Below are 18,488 nucleotides of genomic sequence, written 5' to 3' on the forward strand. Positions count from 1 at the left end.
TGAACTTTCATTTTATAAAATATATTTGTACCAAAAGTCTTACATCTTTGACAGTCCCTTACTGCTAACACTACAATGAAGGATGACACTTTCAAATCTTTCCCGATGGTACTTAACAGAACACATATGTACACAAGGAGACACAAGCCTGTTATCCTGATTATTTTGGAGTCAACTGATATCATTTTTTTAAATAGCTTTATTGGAGTCTGATATTTTAAATCAATAAATAAAGTGAAATGTATTATTCAAAGTAAAATTTATAACCACCAAAACAAGTGAAATTCAGTGGTTGCCAGTAATTGTCTCTAAGGGGTCAACCAAGAGTTATGAGAAGGAAGACTTATTTTTTATTTCACCATGTGCTTGAATTGCTTCTATAACTAAAAAAAAAAAATACATATGATTATAGTTAGCTACACCCTTATAAATGTTCTATTGAAGTGGTTTTCTTTCTTTTCCTTCCTTAAGCCAAGGAGTCTTTCTCAAAGGGAAATCATATGCAAAGCTGCCTATGAAAGGCAAGCAAAGGTGAAGATGCTCTGTTGGAATGGTGGCAAGAGCCAGAGTTGCACACTCAAGAGCGCCACTGCCCCCCCCCTCCGTGGTTGCTGCTGCAGCAGTGCTAGCTTCCTGAGGACAGAGCTGCGCACTTGGAAGCCACAAAATTAGTCTACTAACCACATAATTTAGAATAATGCCAAAGTCAGATTGCAAATAAATGGCAAAGATAAGAAATGATTTAGCACAATTCCAGTGTACCCAGGACAATGATCAAACTTCATCTCGTGTTTGTAAAAATTACCGTTCACAGAGTTACATGTGAAAACACAAAGAATGCATTATAGTACCAATTTTAAAAACTATCTGTCGAAAGAATAAATATATATGGTAGTGTAGAATTTAACTCTCCTGCTTTGTGCATAGGTTTAAAAACTAATTTTATCTAAAATAAGATGAAACAAAATTCAAGGAACAGAAACACAAAGTACAAAAACAGAGATTTTAAAGTCTACTTTTAGAAGATAAGGAAGGAAAATACATTTTTTAAACTCTAGTTTCTATATAATGATAAAGCAGGGATCACTTGCATACAGCTACTGAAAATGATTTGATGATGACAGGAAAGTAAAATTTAAAATTTTAAATAGAGACAGTGGCTAGATAACATAAAATTACCTATAATCTTACACAATAAGAAAAAAATATATCTGAATAGCATTCTGGAAAGGAACTGGCTGAAATCAAACAGATAGCTATTAGCAACAAAAATCTCTCTCCAAAGTTACCACTGACACAAAAGGGGCAAGACACCTGCAGCATGGACATGCTGCTTAATCCAGCAAAAGTGCCATCAAAAGTTTACTTCGTTCAATGATAAAATTTCATCAATCTAAGAGCCCTGTGTGGCATTAGACTTTTACATACAAATACTTTAAAACATACTTTGAATTTTAAGTAGAATAACCCAATCACTTTTTAAATACTAAAATTAAGATAGAGTCAATATTACAGATAGCCTTCTGGATAAAGATATATTTTTAAAAATTTAAATACTTTTTAATACTAACAATACTTAGTAAATGCAGAAAACACTGATGAATATTTTAAACATTTAAACTCCTTAAATATCAGAAAACTTGACATGTCACCTAAAGCAAGAATTATGAACATTTTTCCATTTTATATACATTTTTCTCTCACTTTAATATTATTTCTAATTAACAAAAGCAATTAGTACTGAACACTCAATCAAAGCCTATTCATAACTTTGTATAAAAAAACACTATGACATAATTGGGAGATATCTGGTCTTTTACTTTCTATACTGCTTTTAAAATCTATAATACTGCTTTTTAAAAAGACAAAAAAGAAATATCTCAAGACTAGAATGAATGAGAGTGCTATACTTGTAATATTTAATGATTTCTTTAAACAACTTAAAGCTTACACTTAAATCTTATACATACATTGAGAGATCTCTATTGCAAACTGTGTAATAAAGCCTTCTAAATTGTTAATATAATGAAAAGAATAAGGTATGCTTCTAATTTAATCTGCACAAAGAAAACAAATAACTTCACTGTAAGATATACTTAATAATTTTACTAAAATTCTACCAGCTTAAGTGAAAAAAAAGTAAAACAAACATATTTTAGAAATTTAAAGCTACAAAAAAGTAGTTTAAAAGTTCAACAATAGGGCTTCCCTGGTGGTGCAGTGGTTGAGAGTCCGCCTGCCAATGCAGGGGACACGGGTTCGTGCCCCGGTCCGGGAAGATCCCACATGCCGCGGAGCAGCTGGGCCCGTGAGCCATGGCCACTGAGCCTGCGCGTCCGAAGCCTGTGCTCCGCAACGGGAGAGGCCACAACAGTGAGAGGCCCGCGCACCGCAAAAAAAAAAAAAAAAAAAAAGTTCAACAATAATTTATCTGTAAAGGTCAGAAATTATCTTAGGTATAAATTAACTTATGTTAGAATCACATTACCTACTTCACAAGTGAGTACCTGGAACAGCTGCGTCTCAAAGGTATGAAACTAATAACCAAAATATCCATGATCTGGCAATGTCACTGCAAACACTGTGTCATGCTGCCGCTCCTAACAAGGGGCTCTTGCCAGGCCTCATACTAAAAGTTTATACACTATGCCATTAAATATGCATCAATCAGTGCCAAAACAACGAACAATTATCCTTGCATTTATATTGGTTTCCTGCTTTCCAAAAGAACGTGAGAAAAATTAGTCCTCCTTAAACATGCAGACTTCTATATTTTTCTACTCTTAATTTTTTGTACACATTTTAAAAAACTCAACCATTTTCTTAGTATAATTTTTAAGTGTAAGATTATTCAACACTTACCTCTTTACAAGGACTGACAAACTGTGTACGAGCATATCGAGTTAGCATGTGGATTATGACAACCTGCCCCCACTCTTCTACATCAACTAGTAAATTACATAGCTTGCGGTAATTCTTGTGAATGAGATCTATTCTATCCGGGCATACTTCTTCAAAAGCCATGACAACACTGCCAGCCACCAACTAGAAAAGAAAGAAATAGTAACTCATTAAAAAATGTTTTCCTTCCATCAAGGATTCCATTCAGGCATTACAGAGATGCAATCAGTGTTATGGCAATCAATATTAAAAGTATTCAGTCATTTGATTAATAAATGTTCCTGTTTGAATAACAAATTCTGAAGTCACTCCCTCAAAGAATAACTTTGATAGCTGTAACATGTCTGAAAAATGAATACTTTTCTAAAGTATTTGAATTAGAAGTATTAGCATTAAAAAATCATAATATTTTTTATCTCATCACATAAAATTTCAATAAATTGTTCACATATGGATTAGACATATTAATCATGCAGTTTTCATTTTTAAAGCTTACCTGAACTCTAATCTAAAGATTCAGTATTTAGTACAATAACAAGGACCGTATCATATCAGTTTAAAATGAGAATGACCACAATTCCACAATGAACTTATCTTAAAGCGTGTGAGGACCTCATAAATGTCTTTAGTATAAAAATACTTTCAAATCTTACACACTTTAATCAACCTGTTAATTTTTACCGATATAATTTATTTACAAGGAAAAAATACTGGCTAAAATTTTAGAACATTATTATTACTTATATAATAGTGTGTATAAATTGAAATAATATATTACCAACAAAAGGTAGCTTTCTCCAAGACCAGTTAATGAAACATAAATGTTGTTTTTGGAATTGCCATGTTTTTGCAAAGTGGTGAAATTAAGATTTCTTTGGTATGAAGATACAAGCTAAGCAGAATATATAATATACAAATATTTTTATATAGGTACACTGGTATGTCTGCAGTTAGCCCACAATATAATAGGGTTTTGAAAAAATAAATTAATATCATATTCTTTCTGAACACTAGGGATCTTCATTTTAGTATATAAAATTTCCCTAATGTCTTAAAATAAGCAATTAAATAGAAATATAACTTACTGAAATGGTACTTTTTGAAAAATATTAGATACAATGATATTCATATTTTTAGTGTTTAGTGTCCCTCTACTTGGCTGACATTTAGCTTATTAATGTGCAACCAACAATACAATTGAAAGAAAACAGCTCAGAATATAGACTTGCTATTATGCTAAACAAGTTTCCAGTCCTGTGGGGATTTTATGAATTACCAATCAGTATAAACGTGAAGCTGCATTTATTGACTCCAGCCCTGCCCATGTACTGGTGCCTGCTGGTCCCAGCATGTATGCACCTCAATCGAAAAAGCAAAGAATTGATTATCTGTGTGAACTAAATAAAAATGTATCATATGTATAATTTTCTATGTGCTATTGATATGGGAAGGAAGTTATGTTTGTGTTTCAACACCACATTTTGATGTCTTCTGCACAAATCACTCTTCAGAAATTATATTCTGTGGTAATCATATTTCTAAAAGATTAGAATTATCATTTAAAAATCTCTTAAAACAACTAAATTTATGACATCAAACTATAGGGTAACACAGTATTTGTGAAATACATTTATACTTATATATGTCAATCTTATATTAAGATATGTATTTTTAATTGGCAAGGGTGTTAAAGTACAAAAATAAATAATACCACTTAGAATAAAATAATCTGTGAAATTGAAATGGGAATTCAACAAAATTTCGATTTAAGGAATACTATGTAAAATCAAGTTATTCTGCCCAAACCTAGAAATTATCTTTTTCAAATATGTTTAGACACCAAACAATTAAAAGGAAAATCAGCTCCCACATGGTACTAGATTTATCAAAACAAGAGCTACAGGTACAAAATAGTTCTAAAGTATTAACAAATAACATGAAAATGAAAGAAAATAATTCATTACTTAAGTAAAGATAAAGTTCATTGAAACACAAAAATAATTAGGAAGAACATAAAGAAAAGAACCTTTACAAAATAAAACTGATGATTTTAGATGTTTCATTATATGGTTTTAACAATCGACTCTAGCCTAAACACTGCCAGAAGAATTGGTTATTCTGGTATATTCAATATTCAATATTCTATACAACTTACAGAATTAAAATAAAATGATCTACTCAGATTTGAAAAACAAAAATATTGGTTTCCCAAAAACAGACAGTTAATTTCCATCTCACTGTGTCAATAGTAGCTTTTTATATAAGGGGAAAAATAAATCACTCCAAGAAAACTAGCAATGAACTCATCAAATTCAAATGCAGTTTTCCATTTACGTATTTTTTATATTAAAGCAATAAACATGGTTCATTTATCTTCCCTTGGTTGTCACGTTTTTCTGTGCTGTTGCTATGAACTTCAGCCATTAGCTGTGCTCCAAGGTAAACTACATGAACCATCAACAAAAGTGACACTCCATCTATGGAGTTCATATTTTCGCCAGATTATCTATGCTAGTTGACAAGCTGGTAATGAAAAAAATCACACTAAGCAAATGGTTCCTCTAATAACAATAAATTTTCTATAAAATTATGAAGGGTACAAAACGTTTCCTTGCATCTATTTTGTCATGAATTCTAATTAACGTTGCAAAAAACTGAGAGTGCTGGGTCATCACAAGAAGTGCATCAAGGTTTGATTGATAATATGGTGTAAGCTGGCCAATGCAGCCAAGATTTTCTTCTCTTAAATTAATGGCCATCCAACCTGCCCTAATCATACAGCCCAAATGATATTCCCCTTCTTATTTCAATTTTCTTGAGGCATGGAAAATGGGAAAGATCAGTCATTTACCTTCTAATAGCTGGATAATAGATCTAACACAATAAAACATCTGCACAAACGAAGAGGTGTGGTTTTATGCCCACAATAGTGAAGCTTTTACCAACATTAAACCAATAACTTATAAAATGGTGTCTTACCCTCACAGCTTAGCTATGAACTACCAATATATTCACTAATTAAGAAGAAACTCTGTCATCAAAAAAATATAAACAACTCAGATTTTCAGTAGGCACTGACCTAATTTGTTTTCCTAAGAAACTCTGTTTTCTATTAGAAAGTTAAATGCTACAAAAGGATTTCTTTAAAATTAACCTGAAAGGAAAAAGGAAATAAACACCTTTTGAGGTGTTCTAAATAAAAGAAAGAAGGTTCACTACAAAGCTTAAATTGCTCAACAAGTATGAATTTCTACATTTTAAAGAAAAACAAGAGAAAGAATTATAAATTTTAAAAAGGAATTTATACCTGAACATTAGGAAAGGTTTTCAATAAAGAAGAAAAGTGTTTAGGATATGTTAAATAGAGAAAATATGATGAAAATGATAAATCTAGGAATATACAATGAAGAAATTATATTTAAAAAAACTTATAACAGTTGACTGGGTATGATCAAGGATAAATAAAATGTTCCCTTTCAATTATACTGACAATTGTAAGCTTCTATTATACCTTTTAGAATTTACAGATACCTTCAGACAACAGTTATCTAAGTAATTCTAAAATGTTCTTCTAGTTACATTACCATAACTGTATTCCTAACCCCAAAGTGACTTATTTTGGGGAAAGGACTATTCATATGACAAATACTGGTCTTTCTCCAGTAAAAGGGAAAAAAATTTCTATTATATTGTAATAAGCTTTTTATTTCCACCTTTCCTTAACATGAGAATTATACAACTAATTTTCTTTGAGATCTCAACTTCAAGAAAATCTTCCTTTAGGCTAAAAGAAGGAACAGAAGGTATATCTCATAATTAACAGAGGTTAAAGAAAGAAAAGTTTTTAAACATGTTAACACCTTTCAAATTTATATTTATCAGTAGCAAGAGCAATGTTATCATCATCATCATAATGATCCCAAGAAGCTCCTGCTGACAGCAAATAAATTCCTTTTCAAAATGTGGAAATAAATTAGACCTGGTTCATTTAATTAGGAAATTTTTAAACAAAAATGATTTAGGATTACTGATTTCAAATGTCAATGCTAACATTATTAATTGGGGGGGGGAAGAAATATAGCTGTATCCCTTCAATATATTATACATGACAAGAAAAAGTAATAATAAAGATAAGATCCATAAATATCTATACAGATATCAGAATATTTTTAACCTTTCTACATCAAATTATAACCATACAAAGGAAAAAATTATCAGAAAACATTCACAAAACATAATTAAATACTGTGTAGACAAGTACCTAGGGAAATCTGAATCTCTCAACCCAAACTCAGAAAAAGCAAAAAGATTAAAACTTAAGCTCTAAGCATAATTAAAATACAGAGACTCTCCAAACTTCGATTATATATAAGTAGAAAAATAAGTCCTAAATCCCAGACTGTTATCTTTCATGTATACATCATAAAACCTCACAAAGATCTATGACAGTCTGAAACAATTGAAGGGGCATTAAAGAAAAGAACAAAAAGAACCAAAAGAATGAAAATGAGATAAAGAAGTAAAAAGGTTTAGAGAGATAATGGTTGAAATGTAAGACAGGCAAAGAAGATCCAACTTAGAGAAAATTGAAATCCCTGAAGAAGAAAAAGTAACAACTGAACAGAATAAATATTTAAAACTTAATCTTAAACAACAACAACAACAGTTTGCCAGAAATAACATAAATTCTAAATCTGTATTTTAAAAAGCCTCACCGGGTACTAGGAAAAAAATTGACCCATATCAACTAACCCTGAGACACCAGGTAAAACTATTATATTTCAAAGATAAAGAGAAAATCCTCACGGTCAGCATCTTACTTAACACAGACACATTACAGGCATTTTCTTTAAACTAAAACAAGGCAAGGATGCCCACCATCTCCACTACTATTGAACACTGTACTAAAGTTATAAACCAATATAATTAGACAAGAAAAATTAGAGTCATAGGTATTGGAAAAGAGGAAGTAAAATTATCTGTTTGCAAATGATATGATTTATTTTCCAGAATAAAACAAATGGAGATTGAAAGATAAAACTAAATCAAACAATAAAAGAATTCAGTAAAGAAGCAGGATATAAAATTACCACACAGAAAATCAATACCTTTCTTAGAGAACAATATAACAAGTTCAACCATACAATGATAAAGCGATTTCAATTTACAACAGCATTCAAAGAAGTAAGGCTAACAATAAATATAACTCTAAACCAATATTTAACTCAATTAGTAGTCCCCATCTCACTACTCTTCGCAGAGTACATGTTAGCAATTCTGAAACAATACTTTATCTGCATTCTGGGACTGAGTAAATAAGTAAATATATTGTGGATAATGCAAGTCACATTTCTTAATGTTGGAAAAAATGAAGTTACAAATATGAAAAGGTAGGACACTGGAAGGAACATTGTGCTCTTGCTCTGGAATTAGAGAATTCAGTATAAACTACTGCTGTTTCATATGGAGAGAAAAATAGATATAGGTCGTTTTTTAATTTTTAAAAAATAAACGTATCCTATATAACACTTTAGGAATGAAGAGTGCCTTATAAATGATAGACAGTCAAAGCTCCCAAAGGATCTACCTATGAACTCTGAGCATGACACACACCATTTGGGAAGCAAAACACTGAAAATAATAAAAAATACCTAATTACTATCACCAAGAATATTAACAAATTAATTCTCACAATTATTCAACAACTATTAAAGACCTACTATGTACAAGTACAATATTTTTTTCTACTGTATTTTGGAAATAAATGGTCAGAACCCAAGAACAGACATTCTAAATTTACAAAGAAATTGTATTCTTTACATTTCTTTTTGAGTCATTTGTTTCTTATTTATCCTTTTATAGTGTCAGGCACGTGCTGAGGATTTTATATACAACAGCTCTTTCAACACAAACAAAAACTTTATACATGGGAAATTATAAGCCCTAAAAATTTGCCCTAAAACAAAAACTGTTACTAGCGATTGAGACATTTTACAATGACAAAAGGAAGGTAAAACAATTATAAATACAGATGCACCAAATACCAGAGCTCCTAAATATATGAAGTAAACACTGACAGAATTGAAGGGAGAAATAGACAGCTCTATAGCAATAGTAGACTTCAACACTCTGCTTTCAATGAGCCACAAGAAAGAAGATCAACAAAGAAATAGAAGACTTGCACAACACTATAAACCAATTACACCCAAGAGACATCTACTGAACACTCCACTCAAAAAGAGCAGAATATATTGGGTTGGTCAAAAAGTTTGGCTGGGTTTTTCCAAACCATCTTATGGAAAAACCCTAACGAACTTCTTGGCCAACCCAATACACTCCTCTCAAATACACACTGAGCATTCTCCAAGACAGACCATATGCCAAGCCATATAATATTAGCTATGTGAGTCTAGTGGTTACTGTATCAGATAGCTGCTATATACAGATATACGTGCACCTGGGTGATACCATCCTAAGATGAGCTGGAATCCTTTTCCTGAATAGTTTTGAGCCATATATATGGGTGCAGAAGCCTCCAGCAAAGATACCATTACACCAGCTCCTCCAGAGGTCTGCTCAGAGACCCCACGCATCATCACTATTTCTAGACCTCATTATCATGTCACTACACACAAAGAATAGGAGTGGAATAGGAAGGGGGAAGAGACATGTACATTCCCAAAAGATGGGAAATTTACCCAGTAAGATCATTCTACCTAGCCAATAAAACAGTGTTATACATATGAAAAGATTTTAGTATTTAAGAAAAAAACAGCACACTTGTAATACTAAAACACACTCCTCTAAATTTTCATTATCTCTTTAATACTGAATACTTCATTTTAAAATAATTATTTGTTCCCAAGTGATTCAGTCTTTAAAAATCCTAATAAATCATTGCTTAAAATAAAAAGGCTGACCTTAAAAGCAGTCAACAATTTAGCCACAGGTTAAAAAACGAATTTTCTTTCCCCAACTTTCTCTTCTTCAGATTCTGATGAAGAAACATGTAACGAACTAAAATTCCAAATGCAATCTTTCTCTTTACCTAGATATTTTTATTCTTCAAGGATTTTAATGAGCTCCATTAATATTTATACCATTTCAAAATAAATAAGAATAATTATATCAAATATACAACAGTAAAATGATACTATGTAAATAAAGCACAATTTTACTTGGACATAAAAAGATATTACTTACGGTGCTTTTATCCTTCAGAAGTTTTTCAATTATTTCAATTAACATTTCCTTCTGCTCTGGATCAAGGCTAAACCATAAAAAGAACAAAATTTACATTAAGTTTTTTTTCCTTTAATTCTAACTTTAAAGGAAGCTAATCATTTCAAGGATATTGAAAATTTTTTAAAGTGGGGGAGACTTATGTCTAGACAAAAATAAACAGAAAACAAATTTAAAGTGGAACGGGTTGATTTTTCCCACAGATGTGTCCTAATCTTTCTATCTAAAGTTGCTCATATTAATTAAACCCAGATACCAATACTGTTAAGAAAATATTTAAAGAACAAATCCACTTCTTATGGAAAGCCTTAAGAAAGTAATTGCAAGTAGATAAACCACAAAATCTTTTTTTAACTGGGGGGAAAATAACAGGATAGCAATCATTTTTGAGCATGGCCACATAATTGTCAAAAAAATATATACAGAATTTCCAAATAAGAATTTTGTACCGTTCTAGTTTACTGATAGAGACATGTATAATAAAACCTGCCATCTAAAACCAAGAAATATAAACAAAGGTCCACATACGCACAGAATTGACAGATGCATCTAAATAGCAGCTGTAAGCACTGAAATATTGTTAATAAAATAATTTCTTCCTAGCATAGAATTCAACTGTTCACTTATTGAGAAGCTAAACGATGGGCATACAAAGATAAGTAAGACAGTCTAATAAAGACAGTCCCAAACATAATCATACTGGAGGTATATATAAGGGATTATGGGGATAAAGAAGGACACCAATGGAGGCAGGAAGGTTGTGGAGGGTTTCTTTTGGGAAGTGACATCTCAGATGAATCTTAAACAACTTGACTTTAGAGCTGGAAAAAGTAGGAAATATTCTAGGTAGAGACTAAAGGAGGAACAAAAGATGGTAATGAGATAAAAACATTTTATGTAGAGGACTAATAGGCAGTACTGAGCTACGAGACTGTAAATTCAAGACAAAGAGAGGTTAAATGGAGCCCAGTGATGGGCTTTTAAACTATCGTAGTGAGCTTGGATCTTATTTTGTAAGTTGATAACAAGAAAGGATAATGACTAAGAAGTGTGAGATAACTTTGTCTGACAGTTAACCTAAGAAAATGATTTTTTACTTTTCACAAACATTATATAAGTTTTCCACTGACCATTATAATTATCTGAACATTCAAACCTTTTAATTCTTTCAAATGCCAACAAGTGTCTCCCTTCTCCAGTCTTTCCTAACTAATCCCATTTCATTACATCTTTACTTTATGAAACCCTATATGATAATCTCTGAGCCCTATCCTATCAAAGGCATTGTTAGTGTGCCTTTGTATGTACATATATATCATATAGCAATATCTTATTCAATTATAGATTGCCTTTAATTATTTGGCATACGTTTGATTTTTTTCCCTCAATAGGGATGTGATACCACATTCTCTATCGTTTTCATACATCTTACGCATGTAACACAACACTAGAAACACAAAATGATCTTGATAAAAGTTTGTGGAATAAATGGTAACAGAAAATAATACCAAATGATTACAGATAATAATTATTTTATTTAGGCAATATGTTTTCCACAGAGATCAAGGTATCGTACGATAATTTAATAAATATATAAATATGGTACGGTGCTATAGTTAAAAATCAGTATTAAAATAATATTTAATAAAATAGCTCTGGAAAAGAATCAGGCAAGGAAGGGAACAGCAGGATCAAAGATGGAAGAAGGGGTAACAAAGTGAATTGAGACAATAACACACTTAAGATTCTACCCTGCAATAAATAGGAAAAAAAAATCTTAATTTTCTAATAACATATGTGTATGTGTAATGAGAGATGGACTATATAAATGATAATTCAACTTCTGATTATTTTTAAGTTATAAAATCCATAAATTATCACAGGCCCTAACAGGCTCACAAATAAAAACCTGCCTCGGGTCTCTGTAACCAAAATAAAATTAAAGATGTCTAAAGAATGTTTGTGGGCAGGGGAAACACAGTCACTGAGTTTACTTAGTTTAAGGACAGACTAGTTATAAGCGCTAATAAAATAAGCCTCCAGGGGCTTTAACATTCCACACAACATTAGGGATCTTTGGTATTATTTACACAGTACCAACCTGTACAATTTTTGTATTGCATGGGCTGCATTCTTCCTAACGTATGGTGATAAGTCAGCAGAAGCTTCCTTAATAGCAAGCATCATAATAGGTACAATAATTGGCACTCTAATACTTGATAGAACTCTCAAAGCACTTGCACGAATTAGTTGATTTGGGTCCTAAAGACAGTACAAAAATATTCATCAAAATTTCAAGTTTTCAATATTTTAAATACATCTTTATGATACAGTTAACAGGTGCTTATAGGATGTAATACAACAATAGCAAAAAAAAAAAACAAAGAAAACCAGGCTACTTAATTTAAATACCCAGTATATGGAAATGGCTAAGGAAAAAGAGAATTAAATAAATGTTTATTTCTCTGAATAATGTTTTAACAAGAAAAGTAATGGTTATAATTCTACTTGATCACATATTACTAAACATGCTGGGGTTTTAGAGTTTCATAATAACAAAATGCTGCACGTCATAAATTTTATCTTTAAAAAAAGTCATGTCCCCTCTTTGTACACCTTCAACAACTAGTTGGTGTAATGATGAAGAGCTCTTTGAGGCACAATAATGATTATATTGAACATAAAGGAACATACAAGGCAAAGTCCAGTTGATTATAATAATAAATTATTTTCTAAGGGCATTGAATAGGGACCGTGAGAGGCCTTTTAACTCTTTCAAAACATGACTGTACCATTTAGTGGATTATTGCTCCACTTCTTTAAATGACACACCTTCAACTGTGCAGAAACGTTGCAGCTATTTGCCTACTCACTCTATTATTTACCTTCAGAGCTCGCTGAAAAGTGCTTATGGACAAGAGTGCCAGATCCTGCTGTTCTTCAGCATATCGGACCAGGTAAACATATACTAACTTCTTGATCTGTGAATAAGAAAAAATAATTTAATCCTAGCCAGAGTGAAAATTAAAAATTTTCTATACTAAAATCCACACTCAACTTTCCTGAACTAAATAACTGAACCTGCTCATAGCCTAGATGGTAAAATAAAGATAATGTATTGTAGGATAATGAATAGAAACAGAAAAAGCTTGTGAAGTAAGCATTTTAATAATCCAATCCACAACAGCAATATCCTATCAAGTTGTCCTTCCTCTTGATGGGAAAAAAAGTTCTTGAGCAAAACTCATACAAGAATATTAAAATATTAACTGATTTGGAACAGTATTTTCAAAATGAGGGATACAAATAATATAAAGACCTTGGGCTCTGTCCACTAACTATATGGTATGGGAGCTTATGTTTCCTCATCTGTCAAAAGGTGCTGAGGCCCAACTCTGATTCTATGGTAATAGTCACATTCCAATATACATTACCTGATATTTTCAGCTCAGTAAGAATAATGTGTGACAATATCAATTTAATGTAATAAAAATTCCAAAAGGACGGAAGTGTGTTCTGAAAACTGTTTTCAAAGTCAATTTAATCACTAAATTTATAACAAAATTATGATGAGCAGAAAAATTAAATGAAAATTGGAATTTGAGTTGAAATTCTTCGACTGCTTCCTTCAGACACTGCTTGTAGCTTGTATCTCCCTTCTCAAATATCTTCAGATACCATTGCTTGATTAATTTTCTGATATATCCCCATAGTACATATCTAAAAGTAATGGAATGTTCAAAGAGCATGGGAAATGAGGGGAAGTAGCTGGAAATAGGTGGAATCAATGCTGAAAAGGAAAACAGTGCTATACTGTGCCATACTTTATATCACAGTAACCAATCTGGACTTCTTTAAAGACAACTGTCATGGCCTTCTCTCCCTTACAGTCCAATTTCCCTTGACACAGCAGTGTTTTGAGTTCCTTCACCATCCTGTCTGTTCCCTTCTGAACTCACTCAATTTGTCTATATTTTTTTCAGTACAGCACTCCAAACTACAAATGAAGTCTAAGCAACACAAACTAGTTAAGATTTTGGGGGGAAAAAAAAAAAAAAAGCAAGGGCTTCCCTGGTGGCGCAGTGGTTGAGAGTCTGCCTGCCGATGCAGGGGACACGGGTTTGTGCCCCGGTCCGGGAGGATCCCACATGCCGCGGAGTGGCTGGGCCCGTGAGCCATGGCCGCTGGGCCTGCACGTCCGGAGCCGCAGCGGGAGAGGCCACAACAGTGAGAGGCCCGCGTACCGCAAAAAAACAAACAAACAAACAAAAAACCCATATACTTTTTCCAAATGCGCTACTGACTAAATCAATCCATACTCGAGTAATTGTCCTAGTAATTGTCCTTCTTTTAAAAGGAGGGCAATATCTTACTTACCTATAGACATTTTCAACAACTTAAATTCAACACGTCACGGCACCCTCCTCAGATAATTTTAGATCTTAATCTTTAATCCAACCTATTTTGCTGTTCTTCACAATTTCATGGACACAAGTGAAAACTTAATGAACATACTTTCTGTGTCTTTATCATTGATAAAATGCTAAACACACCATTTTAACATGAAAGCCATCGATTCGTCTGTACTATATTGACAGGGTTATAGGTGAAACTAACAAAAAACATATTTCCAATTACTCTTCAGTGCTGAATAGATCCACAAAATCTTAAAAACGAAACCTAAAATCCTTAACTCAGTATTCAATACAGCCCATAATCTTCCTTTAAAGTCAAACAAGGAAGAGTCCCCAAATATAACTTGACTTTTTGTCTCAATCTCCACTCAGTTTATCAATCCTACTTTCTCCCAAGTTCCACTAATCAAAATCTTCCACAAAAGCAAAAATGAAACAATAAAATTTCCACTAAGAGAGGAACAGTACAACAAATTACAGTACATCCATATAATGCTGTACTATGTGGTCACTATATATAATTAAGTAAATCTGTACTTGACATTGAAAATATGTCCTTGTAAAAAATTTTAAGGGTGCAAAACAGTATGCACTGTATGATCGCACTTCTGTGTTAATAAAAAATAGATACACATATATTGTATTTTATCACTCTAAGATAAACCACCAATTGTAAGATGTACCATAATTTTACAGACCTCAAAGAGAGAAAGAAAAAACCCTGCCAGTTGTAAGCCACCCTCAATTGTTAAGATAAGTTCCAACTGCATAAACTTTAAAATAGAAAACAGATGTCTTAGAATGGACATTATATGGTAATAGTAGCAAATATTTATACACTTAACTATGTGTCAGGCACTGTTCTACATATTATATTTAGATTAATTCATTTTATATTCACAACTCAATGAACAGGTATTACCTTTCCTGTTTTACAGGTGAAGAAACCGAAGCACAGAGAAGTTAAGTGACTTGACCAATACAGAAATCTATTAAATGAAGAACCAGGATTCAAACCAGGTAAGCACAAAAGTTGAAAAAATTTATATAGTAAAATGTTAACAGTGACTAGCTCTGGGTGACGGCATTAACCAGTGACCCTCACTCTTTACATCTTTCTATATTATTTAATTTTTTTACAATGAATATTAATTTTATATTCAGATAAAACAATAAAGACATTTTCATTTTAGGGGTGAATCTCATCTTTCTAGACATCCTCCAACACAGAATAATAGTACTTTCTCTGATTATAAAAGTATTTTAAAATGTTCATTATAAACAATCTGAAACTGAAAATATTTTTAAGTTCCCACATTCCTATGATGGCTTTTTCTATAGCATTGGTAACATGTAGCCACCAGAACTATTTTAAACCTGTTCAACAGACAAAAACTCAGCTAAATCAACAAGTTTTTGCAAGTCAACCAACCTGTGACAGCCCCTTGCTTCTGAACGTTAGCCAATCAGGAACAAATTCACTCTAAAAAAACACACCTCTTAGTGCCAATCAATGAAAAGCAGTCTCACCCAAGTGACCACTCATCTACAGATGATATCAACCCACTTAGGCTCCTTAAAGTCCATGAAATTTTCAAATGATCATGGAATCAAGTGATCTCACACAAGAATACAAAAAATGGGTTCCAATATTACGTGGTACTAGTATACAAGATGGCAACCAAATGATCCAAAATATACCCAATGTTTTAGATTATATTTAAATGGAAATATAAATTTTTAAAATTCTTAAATCTCAGTTTAGAAGCACTTATCTAATTGTTTGAGTTATAAATGATTTTCTCCCCAACCAGATTTTAAAGTTCCTAAGTTAAGGATATATGTATATGCATAGATGGGATTCACTTTGTTATAAAGCAGAAACTAACTCACCATTGTAAAGCAATTATACTCCAACAAAGATGTTTTAAAAAAAAGTTCCTAAGTTACAACAGTGCCAAAAAGCAACCAACACTTGCTGGTTGACTGATTTATACCAATTTAAATATATCAAATCAACACACAAGATGTATTTTAAATAAGATATTTCTCAAATTCACCTTGGAATGAACATGAGGTTATTTAGTACCGGAACCATTCCTTATTAATCTGTATACTCCCACAACCTATCACATAGCCTGGCAATATAGTAAAAGCCCAATAATTATCAGCTGAATGCAACATCACAGCCCAATGAGAGACTGGAAAAAAAAAAAGACATTTCCCATTAGATTGCTATACCTAGGATCTAACTTACCACCAATAGATATAATTCATGAAGTAGATGTCTAAAAGGACATCAACATACTGTGAGAAAACAATAGGTATTAAGAAGACTGCCTCAAAAGTCTTTAACTTGTGGGGTTTTTTTAGAAAATTAATCATTTAAAATATTATTTCTCTTTACCAACTATATTCGGATCTCAGTCTACAGTTCTCAGGAAACTTTTGAAACAAGAATGGATTAGGATCCACCCACCCCCTCATCTTCTTGGGATGTATTTTCTCAGCAACACCTTTATTTACCTAACTGTACAGCCAACTTGTAAAGCTGAATTATGAACTCCAGAATATACCCAGGAGTTTATACTGGGAACACTGAAACGTTCAAACCACAGCTGAGCTACCAGGCACTGCTATAATTACGCACTATTGGAGAAGGATTATTGTGACTGTTATAGCAAAAAGCATAACGTTATTAAATCACAGAAGGTTGCAAAACACTAAATTTGTTCTAGTTCTAAGAATCAATCAAAATTGACCACAAGAGGCCTATGCACTGACTGGCTGCAGGTGTGCAGAGAAAGCCTACTTTCCCTGAAACCATTCTGTGATCAGAAATGGGAGTACTTAAAGCTCCGTGACTACACCATTCTCTTATCAGTTACTTTCACTCAGTGTTACAATATTCCTTGCTGTAAAGCTAATCATAGCAGAGCCCCAGTAGGCTGGAAGAACACAGGCAGATCTGTTTAATTAGTTTATCATTACTAGTACATCAAACTTCATGAGTTATTGACTAAACCTTTGATTATTTTAGTACTGTGGCTTACTAGGTCACTTTTGGTATCATCTGACATCGAATGGCAGATGACGTACAGCTCAACTGTGTGTCTAAGGCAGTATGTACTGGTAAAAATGAAATTTTGTACTTGGTAACAATGAAACATCAATCAATTCTGAACACAAATTTTAAGAAGCTTATGTCAGTTTTCCCACAACATTAGAGGATTAAGCATGTTTCCAAGAACTAACAAGGTATTTCAAGAACAAAAAAAATCCAAAACAAATAGATCAATAGAGTAGTTCCCCTCTATCTGTGGGGGATACATTCTAAGACAACCAGTAGATGCCTGAAACTATGGACGCTACCAAGTTCTATATACACTATGTTTTTTCCTACACACAGATACCTATGATAAAGTTTAATTTATAAATTAGGCACAGTACGAGGCTAACAACGATAGCTAGTAATAAAATAGAACAGTTGTAAGAATATACTTTAATAACAGTTATGTGAATGTGTTCTCTCTCTTTCTCTCTCTCTCATATTGGACTGCACTTACCCTTCTTTCTGTGGTGATATGAGATGATGAAATGTCTGTGTGATAAGATGAAGTAAGGTGAATGAAGTAGGCATTGTGATGCAGGGCTAGGCTACTACTGACCCTCTGATGGTACATCAGAAGGAGGATCATCTGCTCTAGGTGATCCTGGATCACTGAGCATGACAGTGTCAATGGTTAGATGTCAGGAGCAGATGATGTCAATGGTTGGGGATCCCAGACAGAACAGCACAAAATTTCATCACACTACTCGTAATAGTGTGCAATTTAAACTTATGAATTGTTTATCTCCAGAATTTTCCATTTAATATTTTTGGACTACTAACCACAGGTAACTGAAACTGTGGAAAGTGAAACCACAAGG

General features: G+C 32.5%; 1 protein-coding gene across 4 annotated transcripts in view; it reads right to left on the minus strand.

Annotated features, from left to right (window-relative positions):
- Positions 1-18,488, minus strand: part of AP3B1 (adaptor related protein complex 3 subunit beta 1) — a 275,059-nt gene that overhangs the window by 186,888 nt on the left and 69,683 nt on the right. For all 4 annotated transcript variants that reach the window (XR_009563389.1, XR_009563390.2, XM_030846347.2 and 1 more), the window contains exons 4-7: positions 13,029-13,124; positions 12,245-12,405; positions 10,105-10,171; positions 2,863-3,045 (exon numbers count right to left, since the gene is read on the minus strand). Coding sequence is in view for 2 of the 4 variants with exons in the window: in XM_030846347.2 (XP_030702207.1) it covers positions 2,863-3,045; positions 10,105-10,171; positions 12,245-12,405; positions 13,029-13,124 (507 nt within the window). In the remaining 2 variants the exon portion in view is untranslated. The remainder of the gene's footprint in view (positions 1-2,862; positions 3,046-10,104; positions 10,172-12,244; positions 12,406-13,028; positions 13,125-18,488) is intronic.

The sequence above is a fragment of the Globicephala melas genome, chromosome 3, assembly GCF_963455315.2.
Source record: "Globicephala melas chromosome 3, mGloMel1.2, whole genome shotgun sequence".
NCBI lineage: Eukaryota > Metazoa > Chordata > Mammalia > Artiodactyla > Delphinidae > Globicephala > Globicephala melas.